We start from the raw sequence: 22,293 nt of genomic DNA, 5'->3' as shown, positions 1-22,293 counted from the left end.
GCTGGGATTACAGGCACCTGGCACCATGCCTGGCTAATTTTTGTTTTTTTGTTTTTTTTCAGTAGAGATGGGGTTTCACAATGTTGACTAGGCTGGTCTTGAACTCCTGACCTCAAGGCCTGCCTTGGCATCCCAAAGTGTTGGGATTACAGGCTTGAGCCATCGTGCCCAGTCTATATCAGTGTTTTAAATAGCTTTGTAATACAATTAGCCTTCCATATCAGTGGGTTCCACATCTGCAGATTCAACCAACCTCAGGTATTTAGAAAAAACACTCCAAATAACAATAAAAAACAATACACATAAAAATACAGTAGCACTTTTGACATACCATTTTGTACATATTTACATAGCACTTACATTGCATCAGGTATTACGAGTAATCTAGAGATGATTTAAAGTATACAGGAGGATGTGCATAGGTTATACGCAAATACTACACTATTTTATATAAGGGACTTGAATCTCCGTGGATTTTGGTATCTTCGAGGAGTCCTGGAACCAATCTTCGGTGGAGGTATCCACAGGGGCAACTGCATTTTATTTATGGTTAGTTCTTATTTATTTAGCTAATTGTTAGACTTTCAGGTTGCATTTTAAAAAATGCCTCAAGGTATGCCTTTATACATATACGGTTGGGTACTTGTCTCATTTACTCAGGCTAAATTCCCAGAAGTAGAATTTCTGGGTCAAAGAATATAAATACTTTAAAAGCTTTTGATACAGATAGCCAAATTGCCCTCTCAACAGCATGTACCAACTTAAATTCTCAACTACAACAAATGAGGGTATCCCTTACCTTGTATCTTTCCAGCATCATAAATGATGATAATTCTTTTTACTTCTTGTCATATGATGAATCAACATGGTCTTCTCTGATTGTTTTTAATGTATATTTCTTTAATTATGACTGAGAATAAACTTTTCCCCATACATTTAATTTTTCTTTTGCGAATTCCTTGTTGATGTCTTCTTTTATTTTTAAAACAAATATAGTTATCTTTTTATTATTGATTTAAAAGAGAGCTTTATATTAAGATTTACCCTGTGTCTTTTAAATTTTTCATTATTTTTTATTAAGGGATAGTTAACAAATACAAATTATATATATTTATGGTATATACATATACACAATATGGTGTTTTGATATATGTATACATTGGGGAATGGTTAAAGCAGGCTAATTAACATGTCAATCACCTTTCATACTTGTCAGCTGTCAGTTTTTGTTGTGAGAATATTTAACATCTACTCTCTTCACAATTTTCAAGTATTCAACACATTATTATCAACTATGGTCACCATGCTGCACAGTAGGTTTCCCTATGTCTGTTTTATTTTTATTTTTTTGAGACAGGGTCTTGCTCTGTCACCCAGGCTGGAGTGCAGTGGCACCATCTTGGCTAACGGCAACTTCTGCAAGTGAGTCTTGTGCCTCAGCCACCCGAGTGGCTGGGATTACAGGTGTGTGCCACCATGCACTGCTAATTTTTGTTTTTTTGTATTTTTAGTAGAGGCAGAGTTTCGTTATGTTGGCCAGGGTGATCTTGAACTCCTGGCCTCGTGTGATCTACATGCCTTGGCCTCCCAAAATGCTGAGATTCCAGGTGTGAGCCACCGCACCTGGCCTCCTTATGTCTGTTTTAGATACTGTCTTTGTCCATTCAGGCTGCTATAACAAAATATCGTAGACTGATAACTTACAAACAGAAATTTATTTCTCACAGTTCTGGGGGGTGAGAAATCAAAAATTGAAGCATTGGCAGATCCAATGTTTGGTAAGGGCTTATTTTTCATAGATGGTGCCTTCTCACTGTGTCCTCACATGGTGGAAAGGGGCTAGCTTGTAGCTAGCTCTCTGGGGGCTCTTTTACAAGGGCACTAATCCCACTTATGAGAGCTCCACCCTTATGACCTAATCATCTCCCAAGGCCCAACCTTCTAATATTATCACATTGGAGATTAGGTTTTAACATATGAATTTTAGGGGGGTACAAACATTCAAATCATAGTGTAAATACCATCACCAGTGTTCAGTCTATTCTGTTTTCTTTTTTTGCCTAAAGGTTTGGGACATGCCTTCTTACTGGAGAGAACACCATATCGCCTCCCTAGGGCGCATTGCTCTGGCTCTTAATGAGAGTGAGCTGGAGCAGCTGAACCTCAGTTCCATAGACACTGTGGCTTTTCTAACCCAGCAAACAGAATGGAGCCCGAGACAGGTGGGTGGATGTTTCTGGGTCTTTTAACTATTCCGTATTTGTAAGAGCTGCCTTTGTATCTTTACTGTTAATTTCGTCATCACTGTCATGTTTGAGTCCGTTGCTGTTGACTGATTTTTATCTTAGTTCTGGGTCGTATTTTCTTTTTTTGTTTGCAAGCGTAGCAATTTTGATTGGGTGATAAGCATTGTGGATTTTACATTGTTGAGTATTTGATTTAGTTGTAGTTCTTTGAAGAGTATTGGGCTTTGTTCTGTCGTACACTTAAGTTACTTTCAAATCAGCTTGATCCTTTTGATGCTTCCTTTTGAGTTTTGTTAGGGCAAGTCCAGAGTGACCTTTATTCTGTGGTTAATTTATCATCATTACTGTGACATGATTCCTTTGAGGACACTACCTAATGCTCCATGTATCCAAGACCTCTCTACTCTGGCTGGTGAGAACGTGAACTATTTCCAGCTTCACATGAGCTCTGGAAGTTGCTCAGCCTAATCCTTTCTGATTACTGATGACTCTTTTCCTGCCTATGTGGAGTTTCACTCTTTGCATGTGCAAATTAGCAGTCAGTACTAGACATCTCTGCAGATTTCTGGAACTCTCTGCAGTTTCCTCCTGTCTAATACTTTGCCCCACAAGTGATAAGTGCCTTGGCCTCTCTCAACTTGGATCTCTGTATCCTCAACTCGACTGGGCCACTGGGCGTGTTGTGGTTCCTCTTCCTGATCTATGTCCTGGAAACTGCTTTTTGGCAGTAAGTGAGGGTAATTTTAGGGCTGATCTTGTTTGTTTTTCTTCTTTTGGGATTATGATTCTGTGTTGTTCCATATCCGGATGCAGTTGTCTGATATATTTTGTTAAATTTTCTAGTTGTTTATGGTGGGTGGACAATTCCTATGTTAATTAATCCTTCATGGGATGAAAAAGTTTTCCCCAGAATTTTAATTGTTTTGATTGGGAGAGAAGTTTAGGGTGTCTAATCCACTGTACTGCTGGAAAGGGAAATCTTAGCCCTTCCATGTTATCTTCATTCTCAGGCAGCTCTCTCAGCAGTCATTTTCAGCACTAGGCTTATATACAAACTAATTAACAAGTCCATAAAAATGTGCCACTTCTTTATTAGTTTTTGGAAAAACCCCAGCATTGACTCCACTCATGGAGTTGCCCACCCCTGAGCAACCACTCTGGTCAGGGGTTGAATATGTTGGTTGGCGAGGCGTGCATCAGGGAGTGGAGTCCATCTTATCACCATCTCATGACCACATGAGCCGCGTGGGGAAGGATATGTGGTAGGCTGATTACGGTCCTCCAAAGGTGTCCATGTCTGAACCCCTAGAAGCTGTGAATATGTTAACTTATGGAGCAAAAGGGACTTTGAAGATGTGATTAAGGATCTTGAGATGGGGAGGTTGTCTTGGATTATTTGGGTGGGCCCAATATAATCACAAGGGTCCTTTTAAGAAGGAGCAAGGAGGGTCATAGATAGAGAAGGTGACATGATAATGGAAGCAGAAGGACTAGAAAGAGATCTGAAGGTGCTCTGCTGCTGATTTTGGAGATGGAGGATGGGGCTGTGAGCCAAGAAAATGCAGGTGGCCTCTTGAAGCTAGAAAAAGCAAGAAAATGAATTCTTAGATCTCCCAGAAAGAACCTATCCTTCTAGTCCATTTTAGGATGTACAGTCTCCAGAACTATAAGAGAATAAATGTGTATTTTTTAAAGCCACTGTATTTGTGGTAATTTGGTAGAGTAGCAATAGGAAGCTAATAGAGGGTAATTTTCCAAAGAAAAGTGTGGATGCTGAGCAGCCAAAACCAGTGAATGTCCCCCTACTCTTATGAGCTTTTTGTAATCACGGTTGCCTTGTTTCATAACTCTGAGTGGCACCATTCAAACAGAATACAGTGTGAGTGGTGCCCCCCTAGAGCTGGGCAACATGCAGATCCTGGCCATGAAGATTACATGAGTTAAATACCTGGCCATGAAGATTACATGAGTCAAATGTTTTGAACAATGTCTGGTACATAGTATTCAATAAAAATTAGCTGTTTTCATAGTTGATATTGACATCATTGCGTTGTCATTATCAACATCATCATATCATTATCACCATCATCACAGCCCCTTTCTCTGGGTTAGTCTGCTCCTTTGCAAGATGAGAGGGTTAGCCCCAACACTCAGAGGTTCCTTTCAGTCTGATATTCTATCGTCCCATGGTTCTTTGACTCTAAAACTGGTTTTGACTAGTTTGAGAAGTGCCACATCACACTGTGCTATTAAAATCATTCTATTTGCAGTCTGGGAGAAACGGAAAAATACATCCAACTTAGAAACTAGGGTATCTCTTTCCTTTCGCACCGATTTTAATTCTCATGGATGGCAGTGAGATTTATCAATATGTTTGAAGAGGATATGAAAACCTAACATTTGCATGTATCATTTGCAGTCAGTTCTTCAACTTTAGCTCCCAATCAAACCTTAAATGCATGTTTCTAGATTAATAGTCAGACCTGACGGAACTACATTAACAGATAGTTCAGCTCAAAAACCAATATAAGGAAAATAACTATTATAGAAGCCAGAGGGATGAACAGAGGGATTGAAATCTTAAAGCTATTCATTTTTCAACAGTTAATATTTCCTAAAAGTGTTGGTGTTAATTGTCTTGGAATCATTACATATACGCTGGTCTAGTCACTCAAGGAAATATGTTTTAACTTATCACCTTGCAGGCTGAGCTTGCATTTTCCGGGTTTCAGTGGCAAGGACAATTTAATACCACATCTTCAAAGTAATTTTATTTAAATTGTATTTTTGCACTTTCATTTTAAAGTGAGCATTGCTGAGAGTTGAGGAGCCCAAATTGCTCTGAGTCAACTAGTGAAACCTGATTGTGAAGACTTAATAAGAAAAATTTGAAAGCTAACTTGAATCTCCATCTTTTCTCCACAGCCAAACACCTTCACTGGCTAAGAGTATAGGCCATGGATTCAGACTGCCTGGGTTTTGATGCTAGAACCATCATTTTCTTTTTTCTTTCTTTTTTTTTTTTTTTCTTTTTTAGATGGAGTTTTGCTCTTGTTGCCCAGGCTGGAGTGTAATGGCAAGATCTCCACTCACTGCATCCTCCGCCTCCCAGGTTCAAGCCATTCTCCTGCCTCAGCCTCCTGATTAGCTGGGATTACAGGCATGCACCACCACACCCGGCTTATTTTGTATTTTTAGTAGAGACAGGGTTTCTCCATGTTGGTCAGGCTGGTCTCGAACTCCCGACCTCAGGTGATCCACTCGCCTTGGCCTCCCAAAGTGCTGGGATTACAGGTGTGAGCCACTGTGCCTGGCCAGAATGATCATTTTCTAGCTATGTGATCTTGGCCTAGTTACTTCACTTCTCCATGCCTCAGTTTGCTCGTCTGCAAACTAGGGAAACTATTAATACTTACCTCATAGGGTTATTTAGGAGGATTAGATGAGATAGTATGTGTAAAGTGGTCAAAGTAGTGCCAGCACACAGTATGCACTCAATAAATGTTAGCTATTACCACTTTTGATATACAGTCCCATTAAGTCAATGACATATAAGTCTAAGCATGGTGTTACTGAATCCCCCGCCCCCATAGTAGCTGTGAGCTTTGTAATCATGGAGGACAACTTGATGAGGACACTGACCAGTCCGATTTTCAGAAACATGAGAAGTCTTCCTGAAGCCAGTCTATTACATGAAGGCAGCAAAGTGAAGCATGTCAAAGACTATATATTGCCCATGACTTCTGTAAGTCACTCACTCAGATGTTGTTTCATTCATTCATTCATTCATTTACTCAAGAAGTACTTATTGAACTCCTACTGTGTGGCAGGCATTATGCTAGGTGCTGGGGACTCAGTGGTAAACTACCTGGATATGGTCCTTTTCTTTTGGGCACCTACTTGGTGTTACAGACAAAAAAGTGAGTAATCAAAGTGAAAAATTTGAAAAATAATGATAAGTGATGCAGAAAATGGACAAGGTACTCATGGGAATAGTGGAATGAAGGGCTGTTTGAGGTGAAAGAGTTCAGAGGGCAGTTTTCTCTGAGTAGGTAGCATTTAAACAGACCTGAGGGGTGGGAAGCACCAGCCCATGAAAATGGAATTTCATTGCAACATTTCACAATCTTCCTCAACACTTTCTCTCGACACCTTAATGATTTATATTGTGTGATAGGGATGACTAACATTAAAGGGAGATGGGGGCTGGGCATGGTGGCTCATGCCTGTGATCCCAGCACTTTGGGAGGCTGAGGTGGGTAGATCATTTGAGGTCAGGAGTTTGAGACTAGCCTGGCCAAAATGGGGAAACCCTGTCTCTACTAAAAACACAAAAAATTAGTTGGGTGTGGTGGTGGATGCTTGTAATCCCAGCTACTCAGGAGTCAGAGGCATGAGAATTGCTTGATAGAGGTTGCAGTGAGCCAAGATCATGTCACTGCACTCCAGCCTGGGTGAAAGAGTGAGACTCTGTCCAAAAAAAAAGACAGACAGAGAGAGAGAGAGATGGGAAGATTGACTCTAGCCTGTGATTTTCACTTTCAATTAGCGGTCTGTCCTTGGATGTCTCCTCATCTTTGCCTTGTGAGGTCTCATAATCTCTTTTACTTGCTCCCTTGAGCACTGAAGGAACCAGACTTTATTTTGTGAGACAGAGTCTCACTTTGTCACCCAGGCTGGAGTGCAATGGCACAATCTCGGATCACTGCAACCTCCACCTCCCGGGCTCAAACAATCCTCCCACCTCAGCCTCCCAAGTAGCTGGGACCATAGGCACATGCCACCACGCCTGGCTAATTTTTGTATTTTTGTGTAGAGACAAGCTTTCACCATGTTGGCCAGGCTGGTCTCAAACGCCTGACCTCAAGTGATCCTCCTGCCTCGGCCTCCCAAAGTGCTGGGATTACAGGGGTGAGCCACCGTGCCCAGTCTAGACGTTATTTTATAGCTGATCTTCATAGGATTGGCTTGGATGCTTTCTCAGGTCCTACACAGGTAGATCGAATGAATCAGCACATGTTTAGTTACAAGTGGCAGAAAACCCAACACAAACCGGCTTGATCAAATAAAGGGGCTGAGCACAGTGTGTGGTGGCTCACACCTGTAATCCTAGCACTTTGGGAGGTTGGGACGGGCAGATCACTTGAGGTCAGGAGTTTGAGACCAGCCTGGCCAACAGTGAAATTACTTCTCTACTAAAAATACAAAAATTAGCCAGGTGTGTTCGTGCCTGCCTGTAATCCCAGCTACTTGGGAGGCTGAGGCATGAGAATCGCTTGAACCCAGGAGAGGGAAGTTGCAGTGAGCAGAGATCATGCCACTGCAGGCTGGATGACAGAGTGAGACCTTGTCTCAAAAAAAAAAATAAATAAATAAAAAGGGAATTGATTGATTCCCATAACTGGAAAGTTCAGGGGTAGTGTTCAGATACAGCTGGATCCAGGATCTTTAACACTCTTGGTGGGAATCTGTTTCTTATCATGTTTTTGAACTTTGCTTTTCTTTGAGAGACAGGCTGTATTCCTGCATGTGGTAGGTTCCAGCAGATCCTTGTGTATATCCTTCTAAGTTCAAGTCCAGAGTAAAGAAAGCTCTTCTCCTAATGCTCCACTCAAAATTTGGTTCTGGTTGACTCTGGTTAAATCACATGTCCTATCCAGAACCAGTGACTGCAGCTAGGCTAAGGTATGAATTGAATTTCATCACTCCTGGAACTTGGTGCAGTTAGCTTTGACTGAACCACATGAAGTAGGAATACAAGAGAGGTGGTTCTCCAGAGGAAGTCATGAATGATGAATAGCCACTGCTAGAATTATGAAGACCTATGCATCAGCCCCCTTAAATCAAGGCTTAGTTTAAAATATTTTGACACCAAAGCATTTTGTGTGTTACTCTCTGGAATTGAAGAGTAAACATTGGAATTGAAGGGGTAAACATATTTCTGTAGGACCATAAAGGAAGAAAAAATCATTCTGGCTGAAACGTCATGAAGAAGGTGACATTTGAGTTGACACTGCCCCTCCCCCCCCAAAAAAAGGATGGCTGCACTTGGAAGTGCAGAAGGGCATTTCAGATGAAAGGATGGGTTTGAACAAAGGCAAAGAGACAGGAAATTATAAGGTTTTGTTGCGAGGTTGTGGAAAGGCCAGGTGTGGTGGCTCATGCCTGTAATCCCAGCACTTTGGGATCTTGAGGTGGGTAGATCACTCGAGGTCAGGAGTTCGAGACTAGCCTGGGCAACATGGTGAAATCCTGTCTCTACAAAAAATACAAAAAGCCAGATGTGGTGATGTGCACCTGTAATTCTAGCTACTTGGGTGGCTGAAACACGAGAATTGCTTGAACCTGGGGAGGCGGAGGTTGCATGAGCTGAGAGTGTGCCACTGCACTCCAGTCTGGGTGACAGAGCAAGACTCCATCTCCAAAAAAAGAAAAAAAAAAAAAAAGAAAGAAAGAAGGAAAAGAAAAAGAAACATTGTGGAAAAAGATACTGGAAAAGTTTCAATCTTGATGCAGAAGAAGTTGTATGTCCAAAGTGTCTGAAGGTCATAAGAGTGACTGAAGGAACTAAGCAGCAGACACAGACACAGGACACAAGTGCCTTTAATATTGGTGAAGGATATAAGAGATTCATTGCCTGAAGACACCTCCACAGTAGGGGACATACTCAGTTGAAGTAGCATCTTAAGGACATTAACTTGGATGCAGAGGCCAGGATGGTTTGGGGTGGGGATTCCTGAGGAGTAGGATGGGAGATCAGTCAGAAGACTACAGCAACAGCTTATTAATCCCCTCAGGCCTGGGGACCTCGATCATTCCTGGAGAGTTTATCTTTTATTCTTACTATATTTTTTAGGCTGAATCCATTTTGCAAGGGTTCCTGGATGATTCAGGATACAATATCCAGGACCTGAAGAGCTTTCATTTGGTAGGACTTGGTGCAACCCTGTGTGCTATAAACATAACTGAAATCCCACTTATAAAGATCTCAGAATTCAGGTAACTAAAATATGAATGTGCAAAATGGCAAATGGGTTAATCCATCCATCCATCCATCCATCCATCCATCCATCCATCCATCCATCCATCCATCCATCCATCCATCCATCCATCCATCCATCCATCCATCCATCCATCCATCCATCCATCTAGATATTCCACCTCCTGACACTTGGCACCTTTCTGGGCTAAAATCCCACTGGGCTAATGGGATAAGCTGGATCTGCTCTGCCTGCTGAGCCTACCTAACTTCTGCACATTGTGTGTGTGTGTGTGTGTGTGTGTGTGTGTGTGTGTGTGTGTGTGGTGTGTGTTTGTTTGGTTGGTTTTGGCTGAAGAGTCCAAACTCAGATTATATCCCTCCCTCTTTAACCACTACCAGGGTGGTAGTGGCCAGAATTGGGACCCTGCTCTGCAGCACGCATGTCTTAGCTGAGTTTAAGAGGAAGGCTGAAGTCGTGTTTGGGGATCCCACTGAGTGGACCAGTCCTGTCTTGCAGGAGCTTGGGACCATTGCAGGTAAGACTCACCCTGAGCATGCCTTTCTCTCCCTTTCCAAACTTAAATGTGGGGACACAAAATAAAACATGATCCTTGGCCACGTGTAGCAAACATCAGTGGCATTACAGTAGAACCTATATTTCATGATTTGAAGTTGCAGAGGGTGAGTCTGCAAATCTGCTTTTAAAACAAGCTCTCTTGGAGATCCTTGTGTACACTAAAGTTTGGAAAACCACTAGTTTAGAATGTGATTTAATTGACCCCTAAGTAGTTTTATACAAAATTTGAAAGTGTGTAAATTGAAGTTCCTTCTGGGCATGCGTTTCACTGTAGGAGGCCAATCAGGGCTAATGTGACCCACATTTTTTTTTTTTTTCCTGAGTTGATGAAGGAACTTGATTCCCCAGTGTGATTTCCAGGGCCTTTTGTAAGGAATGATGCTTGCCTAGAACACTCAGATCTGAGCATTATGAAGCACCATTAATAAAACAAGCGGAGTTCTGATGGCTTGAACTAAACCCCTGTGATTCCTTTTTCTCCCCAGCTGGATTAACTAAGGCAGAGCTCCGGATGCTTGACAAAGATTTGATGCCATATTTCCAGCCATCAGCAATAAAATGCCTTCCTGATGAGATATTCAAAGTAGGTGCTCAGTTCTTCAAGGAGAAAGGGGAGCTTGACCCCATTTCAAATCACACAGGGAAACAGATGATGGGCCTTAGAATTTAGACACTTGTGGCCAGACTCTGCCGATGGGGTCAGGGGAGATCTATATGAGTTTAGGTGTTTTTGAAAAATACTTTTTCTTAAAATTACATATGTGTTTTAATTATATTTATTTTCATGGTCACCTTCTCTTCTTCTAGCAGGTGGTACTGATTTTCTATTTATGGTGTTATGAGGTTCATAAACCCTTACGAAAACCCTTGGGGACAGATATAGTTCAGAATTGAGAATTTCTCAGATTTTAAAAAGATTATCCTGTACATTTACTGTATGTAACTTCATACCCCCAGCAGTGCCTGGGGAAGCACCTTGTAAGCAAACACATTAATATTTCTGTGAAGAAATCTGTGAGAAGCCACACTAATTGAAATAAATAGAGATTATAAATAAATAGCCTCACATCACTTCAGGTCAAGTTTTGCTGATAAATAAGTTTGACTTAAACTTTGGGGGAAAACTTTCAGTTTTCAGATTATTTTTGGACTTCAGAATTGCAGATGAGGGATTGTGGACCTTTTAATATTTCCTTTTAAAATACAATTAAATAAAAATATTTTAGTTGATTTAGGTCAGGCACGGTGGTTCACGCCTGTAATCCCAACACTTTGGGAGGCTGAGACAGGCCAATCACCTGAGGTCAGGAGTTCAAGACCAGCCTGGCCAACATGGTGAAACCCCATCTCTATGAAAAATACAACGTTAACTGGGCGTGGTGGTGGATGCCTGTAATCCCAGCTACTTGGGAGGCTGAGGCAGGAGAATTGCTTGAACCAGGGAGACAGAGGTTGCAGTGAGCTGAGACCACACCATTGCACTCCAGCCTGGGCAACAAGAGTGAAACTCCATCTCTCTCTCTCTCTCTGTGTGTATATATATATATATATGTATTTTTTTCTCTATATATATATTTTTAGTTGATTTAAAGAAAAATATTAGGAAAATCACAAGAGGACAGGTGAAAAACTGCTATGGAAAAAATTGAGAGGGTGGAATTGGATCAACTGAAGTAAGGGAAGCAGGGTATCTAATGACAGGTCCTTTTTTTTCTGTCTGTGTACAAGATTAGGGGAGTATTTGGTGGGAATAGTCTGCTCTGATGAGGAGGCAGTGACCCTGGTGTTCCTGTTTGCTGGGTAATGTGGGAATACATTTTGTCCACCACTTCTGGATAAAACACACAAATCAGGCTCAACAAACTCCCCTGGTGCCACATCACTTGTTCATTTCAAGAAAGATAGCCGACCTTCAATCATTTCAGCACCTCGGACAGTTCCGAGCACATTGCAGGCATAATAGCTGTCGGAGGGCAATAAATAGCAGTCCTTAAGGCCATTGAGCAAATACCTGTTTCCACTCTGGGGCAGTCTGCATGGGACAAGCAGCCTGGTCTTGGATGCTGGCATTTTGCTAAGCGCTTTCTCTTGGTCTTGTTTGGAGTGCTGTTGTGCTGCTTCTTTGTACAGGTATTTATCTATTCCAGAAATCCCTACCAATCACCTACATTGTGGCAGGCTCCAGGGTAGGTGCACCTAAGGATGCACAGGTGAAGGGGTTATCACACAGTGCCTTCAGGGGCCTGAAAGGTAACACAAGGTGCAGTAGGCTGGGTAGAGACCGAAGTGAACTGGAGAGCCCTGTCTAAATGTGGAGGCTGCTTCTCATCCCTAGCACATTCATGCAGTGTGGCCACGTGGGCCCAGGATTGCTGAATTTTCCTTTTTACTTTTTTCAAGAAGAAGTCAGAAATCTTCATTTTCATATGGAATCGCTTGATAATTAAATGTTGGCAGCCAATCTGAATTTATTTTTGAAAACACAGTGCTGCAGGCCTAGAGATTCAGTCTGGCCTGTGGGTCGCAAGTCAGCAACATTGATAAAAGAGATAATTTTTAGAATACAGACTCTGTGTTAATGGTATATGGAAGCCAAAAAAGCACCTATGTGCCCACCCCAACGTGTATGTGTGTGTGTGTGTGTGTGTGTGTGTGTGTGTGTAGTGAGAGGAGAGGAGGTGATGCTGAATTTTAATTTTTTTGAGACAAAGTCTTACTCTGTTGCCCAGGCTGTGCACTGGCACAATGATGGCTCACTGCACCCTTGATCCTCTGGGCTCAAGCAATCCTCTCACGTCAGCCTAAGTAACTAGGACTGCACATTTGGCTAATTAAGAAAAACTTTTTGTAGAGATGGGGTCTCATTGTGTTGCTCAGGCTGGTCTCGAACTCCTGGGCCCGTTAATCATTCCGCCTCAGCCTCCTAAAGTGCTGGGATGGTAGGCATGAGCCACGGCGCTTGACCGACCAGATGCTGAATCTTTGAGGACAGCTAGTGATGAAGAAGAAACAGTGTACCAGGCAGAAGGAGGTGCACAGAAAGGTGCTTCCTCTCGGGAACTGTAAATATTGGCACTCACTCTCCTGGAGTGAAGAATGCCAGGTGTGAGGCTGGAGAGGTGGGCAGAGTTTTTTCCAGGAGCCTGAACTGTGTTCTGGAATGGGGTGCCTGGAAGGGCTTTACACAGAGGGATATGATTCCAGGGAAGTATCTACCTGGACAAAAGAGGAGGAGAGGGTGACTGACAGGAGAGGAAGGGATAAGGGAGCATAAGCATCTTTCCCAGATTGTTCAGGGCCTTTAGAAAATAAACACGATTATGTAGAGTCCCCTTTATAAGAGCAGCATCCTGCCATCCCAACGTATTCCAGTCCCATCGGAACAAGTCACCAAGTCCTTTGATCTGAAAGTGACTTCAGAAGACACCTTCTTCACAGTCTTTGAAGACATAGTCTGGCCAGCAGAATTTCCTACTCATGTTGTCCATGGCAGATATCACCAATAGATGACTGCATTTTGCCTCCGTGGAGCCCTCACAGAGCTCATCACATGGTGCTCAGGCAGTCAAACCAAAGGATCAGAATCAGTCAGCAGAGGAGATGAGTTCTCTGTGCTGTCTCACATTTATCCCCAAAGCCCAGGGAGGCTGTGTAATTTTTCGAAGGTGACACAGCAAGCATGTGGCAGAGCAGGGGCTCAAATTCAGGCCTCTGGTCTTTAAGACCTGTGTTTCCCCCTCCACATCAGTGTTTCAGGAGGTGGAAGACTTGAAGCACTGGGAAGCTGGCTTGCATTGCATTAAACAACATTGCCACATAGGGAGGAAATCATGCCTCTCTTTTCAACTCTCTGTTAGTACTTCTAATTACCTCAAGGAAGAAGTGTCAATTTAACACCTATATAGTACATTTCATATTCTTTTTTTTTTTTTTTTTTTTTTTTTTTTTTTAAGAGGCCATGGGTTCAGATATTGTTGGCGGACAAATCTAGCTAGGATTCAACAATATTGTTTTATCTTTGTTTTGCGGCTCCTATTTAATGCTTGCTTATGGCAAGTCTGCGGCTTTCCATTTTTGGAAATTTCCATTTTAAAATTTCTATTTTTAAATGCATTTATTTTGGTAGTGCAAGAGTGATCTAATTTTAAGGAAACATCTTAAAGAGGACCACACATGATACACACAAGGAGATGACAAAGTTGTGCGCATCCTGTGCCGGACGCCCGAGGTGTGGAAATCCGGGGAGGGGACCCGTGTGAAGGTGCTGCCCCTTTGCCTCCCGCAGGAGCTGTCCGCGGAGCAGATCGCCTCCCTGGGGCCGGAGAACGCCGCGGCGGTGACCCACGCCCAGCGCCGGCGGCTCAGTCCGCTGCAGCTGCAGAGCCTCCAGCAGGCGCTAGATGGCGCCAAGACTCACTCCTGGCAAGACGCGCCCGCTAGCGCCGGTCCCACTAGGACCTCATCCTCGCGTTCTCCCGCAGGTGAGCAGAGCCGCCCTCTGCCCAGCCTCACTTTCCTTCCCTGTCCTCCCTGTCAGGCCTGGGGTGGGAAGATTCTTAAGATTCAGAGCGGGGTCTCTGACAGTCACTGGGGATTCTGCCCTCAGTGAAAAACCCAAAGTTCCTATCAAGCTTCTCTACCAAGTTTCAGGATTAATGATTCTCAACTATGGCTGCACTTGGGTGGTGGACATTAAAAATCTTCCAGTTCCCCGGCCCCTACCCAGAAGGAATCCCATCAGAATCTCAGGACTAAATTCATTTTAGCGGCTCCTTTGCAAACTCCCTCCTCACTATCCAATAATAATTAACTATTATTATTATTATTATTATTATTATTTTGACTCAGAGTCTCGCCCTGTCGCCCAGGCTGGAATGCAGTGCCACGATCTCGGCTCACTGCAACCTCCACCTCCCAGGCTCAAGCGATCCTCCCACCTCAGCCTCCCAAGTAGCTAGGATTACAGGTGTGTGCCACACACCTGGTTAATTTTTGTACTTTTAGTAGAGATGGGGTTTCACCATGTTGGCCAGGCTGGTCTTGAACTCCCGACCTCAGGTGATCTGCCCACCTCAGCCTCCCAAAGTGTTGGGATTACAGGTATGAGCCACCAAGCCCGGCCTTGTCCAATATTAACTAATTCAATCCATGTTTACTGGGCACCTGCTATGTTCCAAGTCTGCCGTAGGGGCTGGGAATACAGAGGTGAGCAAGATAGATAAGGCCCTCTTGTAAATGAAGAAGATATTTCAAATCTGACAAGACCAGCGAGGGTGATAATGACTAAGGGCTGAGCTAAGATAGAGAAGCCTCCCCAGGGAGTGGCATTGGATCCTGGGAACACGGCCTTCTTTCCTTTTTCTCCCCCATGCCCTTCTTACATCTCTCCCCCTTTCTCCTTCACTTTCTCACTTCTTTGTGATGCCTTCTGTTCTTAACACCACATTAGGACCATGCTTTGGGGAGATAGCTTCTAACAAGCCAGAGATGTCCCCTGCCCTCATTGAGCTCTCAGTGCAGCCTGGCGGGGAGGGAAGACATGTGTCCTGGTGAGCATGAGGCAGTTGCTAGGTGCTGAGAGGGGGAACACACAGGGAACACACATGGGTCAGGAAACCTCCTAAAGTCAGTGATGTCTCAGGTGAGACACAAGGTGAGAAGAAGATGGACTTAGCGAGGTGGACAGTGTCCCAGGAGTAGGTACCGGCATGGACAAGTACCCAGAGAAGACGGAGGACTTGGTGCTTGACTAAAACCTCCACTCTAGCTTTTCCTGACTTGAATGTCTCCCTACCCTGCCTTCACACAGGGATGGTGAATTGGGGTATTCCCCATTTCTGCAGCCACAGTGGCCAGAGGTGGCACTTGAATACACAAACCATGCCTTTTAATGAATTATATTATTACTTTAAAATACTTTTCATTGAGGCTTGTCACATTGGCTCATGCCCGTAATCCTAGCACTTTGGGAGGCCGAGGCGGGTGGATCACCTGAGGTCGGGAGTTTGAGACCAGCTTGGCCAACATGGTGAAACCCTGTCTCTACTACAAATACAAAAATTAGCTGGGTCTGGTGGTGGGCACCTATAATCCCAGCTACTCGGGAGGCTGAAGCAGGAGAATTGCTTGAACACTCGGGGCGGAGGTTGCAGTGAGCTGAGGTCCTGCCAGTTCACTCCAGCCTGGGCAAAAGAGCAAAACTCCATCTCAAAACAACAACAACAACAAAATTTTCATTGAAATATGATATGCATATATTTAAAAGTTATTTGTAAATGTTATAGCGTTTTACACGAATAGATAATATGCACAATGGATAATGCACAGGGTTCCAAATATATAAAGTCTGAAAGGCATGTAGTGAAACCTTTTTCTCCATCCTGGGTCCCCCAGCCACCCAGTTCCCTCTCCAGAGGCAACCAATGTTACCAGCTTCTTATGTATTTGTCCAGAGATATTCTATGCATACACAGCAAATCAAATATAGATGATCTCTGCACTTTTCACAAAAGCTTATTATACACCTTGTTCTGCACCTTGCATTTTTCACCTAACAATACACTTTGGAGGAAATTCTGTATCTGTGCACAGGAGCTGTGCCATTGTTGGTTTTATGGCTATGCCATAACTGTATTCAACCAGAGGTCTGTAGATGGACCTTTCAGTTGTTTTTTTTTTTTTTTTTTTTCTGTTATGAATAATGCTGCAGTTCCTGACCTGATATAATTTGCATCTGTGCAAATATGTCTGTAGGATAAACTCTTTAAAGTGAGATTGCTAGATCACAGGGTCTGCATTTATAATTTTGATGGATGTTGGTCGGGCGTGGCGGCTCACGCCTGTAATCTCAGTATTTTGGGAGGCCGAGGCAGGCAGATAACTTGGGGTCAGAAATTTGAGATGAGGCTGGCCAACATGGTGAAACCCCGTCTCTACTAAAAATGCAAAAATTAGCCAGGTGTGGTGGCACGTGCCTTAGTCCCAGTTACTAGGGAAGCTGAGGCAGGGAAATCGCTTGAATCTGGGAGGCGGAGGCTACAGTGAGCCGAGATGGTGCCATTGCACTCCATCCTGGGTGACAGAGCGAGACTCTATCTGAATTTTTTTTTTAATGGATGTTGTCAAATCCCCTGCAGAAAGGTGTGACGGGTTTTCCCTTGAAACAGCAGTGTCAGAAAGTGATGAGGGTGCCTTACAAAGATGTCCCCTGCATGTCCCTGGCTGGGCAAGATCCTGGATGCCCCTCCTTCATTCACCCCAAAGGCCTAAGTGAGGGCTGCCATTGGGTGAACCCTTCCTATGGATCAGAGCCCTAATCTTTTGTTTCCTAAACTTGCTTAATATCAGAATCACCTGGGAGAGATGCTTAAAATACAAATTCCTGGGCCTCCTGGCAGACTTGCTAAATCAGAATCTCCAGGGGATCCTGGAATTGGTGTTTTTAACAAGCTCCCTAGTACATGCTGACTGACACAATCTCATTTAATTCTCACTCCCCCACCTCTCCTCCTCTTTGAGGGTCATTGTTCCCATTTAAGAGATGAACAAATCAAGGCTCTGCATCAAGTGGTCCCAGAGAGAGACTCGGGGAGTTGGACAAGACATGTCTACCTGCTTGCTGCTGGGACTTCATGTGTACTCTTACTTTGTGTTTGCTTTTAGGAGCTCCCCTGTCGTGGGATCTTTGGCTTGGTTGTCCTCTGCTGGTTCTAATGGCTAAGTTTCTGTGGTGAGTGGCCTGAGCGCATCGTCCTGTGTTGCCCCAAGCAGCTGGCCAACGCGTGTAGAGACACAATGCTTCAGACGGTGGGAGACCCTTCCCTGGATCCAGACCCTCATCTAGGGCAGGGAGACCCTGGGGCCATGATGGTGAAAATGCATCCAAACTGAAAAATAATTATTAAAAATGATCTTGCAAATTATTTTTAATTTTTTTAAATTTTAATTTTCGTGAGTACATAGTAGGTATATATATTTATGGGGTACATGAGATGTTTTAATACAGGCATGTGATGTGTAATAATCACATCATGTAAAATGGGGTATCCATCACCTCAAGCCTTTATCCTTTGTGTTATAAACAATCCAATTATACTCTTTCAGTTATTTTTAAATGTACAATTAAATTGCTATTGACTATAGGGCCGGGCACAGTGGCTCACACCTGTAATCCCAGCACTGTGGGAGGCTGAAGCAGGTGGATCACCTGAGGTCAGGAGTTCAAGACCAGCCTGGCCAACATGGTGAAACTCCATCTCTACTAAAAATACAAAAATTAGCTGGACATGGTGGTGTGCGCCTGTAATTCCAGCTACTCGGGAGGCTGAGGCAGGAGAATTGCTTGAACTGGGGAGGCGGAGGCTGCAGTGGGCAGAGACCGTGCCACTGCCCTCTAGCCTGGGTGACAGAGTGACTTTGTTTCAAAAAAACAAACAAACAAACAAAAACGACTGTTGATTATAGTCATCCTGTTGTGCTATGGAAGAGTAGGTCTTACTCATCTTTCTATTTTATTGTACCCGTTAACCATCTGCCTCCTCCCCCCACAACTCTCCCATTACCCTTCCCAGCCTCTGTTCACTGTCCTTCTCCTCCATCTCCACGGGTTTAATTGTTTTGATTTTTGATCTTGCAAATTGTTAAGCCCACTCATCTCCTCAGTGGGAAGCCCTTCTCTGTCCCATTGCAGCCTCTTTTGTTTTCCATCTTGGAGACAGAGAACCTGTGGGGAAGGAATGGTGTTTTCTATTAACAGTACGAGGCCCTTACAAACAAGTTGCTGCCCTCGCTTTAGAGAGATACCAGAGAGAGGCAGTGCAAGAAAAGGCACCATTTTAGCCAGGGCCTGATCTAGTTTCTACTTGAGCTTAATTTCACTTTCTTGAAGCTACAGGCTACATTGGATTTCTCCCCTACGATATTTAGCAGAGCTGAAATAAATGAATCCCTGAGCAGAAGCCAATATTCTTGGCTGATTGCTGGGACTAATTGATGTTTTGGTGGGCATTGCATTGGTTGGAAATTAAAACATTTAACATGGCTCAACGTTAAATCAATTTAAAAATACATTTTTCAGATGTCTTCCATTTCCTTGGGACTCAGCTGACTGGTTGGCTGTGAAGTTATCATTAAGCTCTCAAAATATTCCCTTTTTTTGGTGGAGATGGTGGTGGCTCTTCTGGTTTTAAGTTGCTCTGGGCTTTGGGGAATGGGCTGAAATAAAAAATAAAAATACGTTGGGTAAGTCAGTCACTGGTGTGATCCTGGTGCGGCTGAGCAAACTCCGCCCACTGGCTCGATCCTTCTAGAATGAAGTTACTTCTGGGAATTGCCAAGATGCTTTTAGCCTTAGGTTTAGGAAGTCAGGGCTCAGGGAAGGGGGGCAGCAGTGGTGTTTGCAAACACCTTCTCGAACACAGCATCACAGCTGCTTGGCAGGGCATTTCTCTGGTGGCATCCTAGGCGCTTCTGTTCTGCCACCAACACACCTTGGGTTCTCCTCCTAGTCACTCATCCACAGTAGACGCCTCATCTGGAGATAAGAAGAAAACCCTGCATGTTTCCGAAAATCTGTGGTGTCCCATAAAAGGCGGTGGATTTTACGAAGCATCATGAGTAGCTATTGCAGAGGCTCGAGTGTATTTTCAGAGGTCACGTGGTTTTATAGAAAACTAAGACTGCAGTGTGAAAGGTGTGATCCTACACGTGTTATTTAAGGTCTGACTTGGTTTTCCTTCATCCTGGTAGGGAAGTGGCAACAAATGGTGCTTCTCAAGTACAGAACATTAATTTTTTTTTTTTTTTTTTTTTTTGAGATGGAGCCTCACTCTGTCATCCAGACTGGAGTGCGGTGGCACAGTCTTGGTTCACCGCAACCTCTACCTCCCGGATTCAAGGGATTCTCCTGCCTCAGCCTCCTGAGTAGCTGGGTTTACAAGCATGCGCCACCATGCCCGGCTAATTTTTGCATTTTTGATGGAGATAGGATTTCACCATGTTGGCCAAGCTGGTCTTGAACTCCTGGCCTCAAGTGATCCGCCTTAATTTTCTTACAAACAGAAGCCCCCACTTTAGCTGGGCTGGACCAGCTGCTTGGAGAGGGGTGCTTGATGAGAACGTGTCTGCACAGACTCCCATGAGGATGTCCTTGGATCTCAATCGGTATTCTCACTTTCTGCCGGTCTTGGATTATCCTGGACAAGAAAAAGCAAACAGTAACAAAATCCACTCTCCTGTGAGTCAGGCTTCACACTGCCAACTTCATGTAGCTTTTGTATTTCATCTCTCTTTCTGCTCATTTGTTTCTGCTCTAATTCCTGTTTCTTTCCTCCCATCTTGAATAATGACTCCCATTACAGAGGGCTGACTCTGGGTCAGGCTGTCTAAGGGCTTTCACTGTGTCATTAGCTCATTTCATTGTGGCCATGCTCCTGCCAGGTAGGCACTGTTAGGATTCCCATTTTCCAGATGAGGGAACTGAGCCTGAGAGAGGTTACGGAGATCTTGTCTAAGCTTCCCAGATAGCACAAATTCGAATCCTGACTTCTTTATCTCTGTACTGTGCTGCCTCCTGGATGGGTGTCCTTTAACTTCTCTAATAAGTCAGATCAGAGAGAGATTCTGTAAATCCCTTCGCCTCCTCCTCTGGCGGGAGGCCAGTGTGCCTCACAGCACATATAATTGGTGATCGCCCCAGGCAGAAAGACAAATCTAGCTGATGCCTTGCAGAAACCTCACGGTCTCAGGTTGAAATGCACAGTCCTTTGCATGCAGGAAAGCAGCAGGTCACGCTGGCAGGTGCTGCTCCCATTCACCTTTCAATGTCAGCTCTCCTGATGGATTTCTAGCCTCCATCCTCCACAGCCCTCCTCAGCTGGAGGCAGGGATCACTGGCACTTGTATGCAGATCACAGCGTGGTGTCTTTGGTTCTTATCAGTCAGGACCTGTGCCATTCTGGCTTCTAAATTTTTTGAATTTCACCCCAGTTAGATACTTTTGCAGAATCTCCACCTTCAGGCCCCCTCCAGACACCAAGCCTGGCTTGATGGGGGCTGCAACTTCAGCCTAACATCCAGTGGAACTTAGAATGAAGTTATCCTCTCCAGTCCTGGTACTCAGGGGTTCAGCCACAGCTGCTTGTGATGGGTGAACATCTTTGGTAGTACCAAAGAGAGGTTACTGTGTCTTGGGGCGTGTGTGTGTTTACTCTGTTTTACTGAAGTTATGGAAGACAGTTACAACACAGTAAACATCTTAATATTCAATACTAGGCACTTTTGCCTCTTGAGGGGCCTTTAAAAATATTGGGCCAGGCGTGGTGGCTCATACCTATAATCTTAGCACTTTGGGAGGCTGAAGTAGGAGGATCACTTGAGGCCAGGAGTTTGTGTCCAGCATGGGCAACATAGGGAAATGCTGTCCCTAAAAAAAAAAAAAAAAAAAAAAAGGGCTGGGGGCAGTGGGTGGTTCAATCCTGTAATCCCTGTACTTTAGGAGGCTAGGCAGGCAGATATCTGAGCTCAGGAGTTCAAGACCAGCCTGGGCAACATGGTGAAACCCTGTCTCTACTAAAATACAAAAAATTAGCTGGGAGTGGTGGCATATGCCTGTTGTCCCAGCTACTTGGGAGGCTAAGCAGGAGAATTGCTTGAACCTGGGAGGTGGAGGTTGCAGACAGCCGAGATCGCACCACTGCATCTGAGTCTGGGCAACAGAGTGAGACTCTATCTCCAAAAAAAGAAAAATTAGCCCCTGCCTAGTGGCACATGCCTGTAGTCCCAGCCACTCAGGAGGCTGAAGCGGGAGGATCGGTTGAGCCCAGAAATTTGAGGTTGCAATAAACTATGATTGTACCACTGCACTCCAGCCTGGGTGATGGAATGATCTATATGTATATCTGTATCTATATCTATATCTATTTGTATATGAGATATATAGCTCTCATATATATAAGATATAGCTATATATCTCATATCTTATGTATGTGAGAGCTATATATCTCATATATAGGAAGATAATATGTATGAGATGCATATAACTCATGTATATGATAATATATCATATATAAGATAATATATGAGATACATATCATATATAAGATTATATTTAGATATAATATGATATAATATATAGATATATAGATATCTATAATATATATTATATAGCTATATTATATATGATATTTATATATAAATATATTGTATATATAGATAATATATATAAATATCTATATTATATATCTATGTTATATATCTGTATTATATATAATATATATGTGTAATAATCTTACATATAAGATTATGTATTGCTTATAAATATAATATAACATAATATAATATAATTGAAAAAAAGTAAACGTTGCAGAATTCCCAGGCCACACGGTGTCTAGTTGGGACATCTACAAAGTGTGTGTCTTAAAGTAGTCTTGAACTGAGTACCCTCCTCAAATTCATTCAAGACCTCCAACGATTCCTAGGATTCTTCCAAT

The 22,293-nt window shown here is 43.4% G+C and overlaps 1 protein-coding gene across 2 annotated transcripts in view; it reads left to right on the top strand.

The window, feature by feature from the left end:
* OTOA (otoancorin) overlaps nucleotides 1-17,727 on the top strand; it is an 81,017-nt gene extending 63,290 nt beyond the window's left edge. For both annotated transcript variants that reach the window (XM_025370732.1, XM_025370733.1), the window contains 6 exons: nucleotides 2,067-2,222; nucleotides 9,103-9,245; nucleotides 9,628-9,764; nucleotides 10,291-10,388; nucleotides 14,091-14,286; nucleotides 17,468-17,727. In XM_025370732.1, coding sequence (XP_025226517.1) covers nucleotides 2,067-2,222; nucleotides 9,103-9,245; nucleotides 9,628-9,764; nucleotides 10,291-10,388; nucleotides 14,091-14,286; nucleotides 17,468-17,538 — 801 coding nt within the window. In that variant the 3' untranslated portion in view covers nucleotides 17,539-17,727. The remainder of the gene's footprint in view (nucleotides 1-2,066; nucleotides 2,223-9,102; nucleotides 9,246-9,627; nucleotides 9,765-10,290; nucleotides 10,389-14,090; nucleotides 14,287-17,467) is intronic.
* Nucleotides 17,728-22,293: the final 4,566 nt, after the last annotated feature.

This window comes from Theropithecus gelada, chromosome 20, assembly GCF_003255815.1.
Source record: "Theropithecus gelada isolate Dixy chromosome 20, Tgel_1.0, whole genome shotgun sequence".
Taxonomy (NCBI): domain Eukaryota; kingdom Metazoa; phylum Chordata; class Mammalia; order Primates; family Cercopithecidae; genus Theropithecus; species Theropithecus gelada.
The sequence above is the reverse complement of the archived record's forward strand: the minus strand, read 5'-3'. Positions and strand labels throughout refer to the sequence as shown.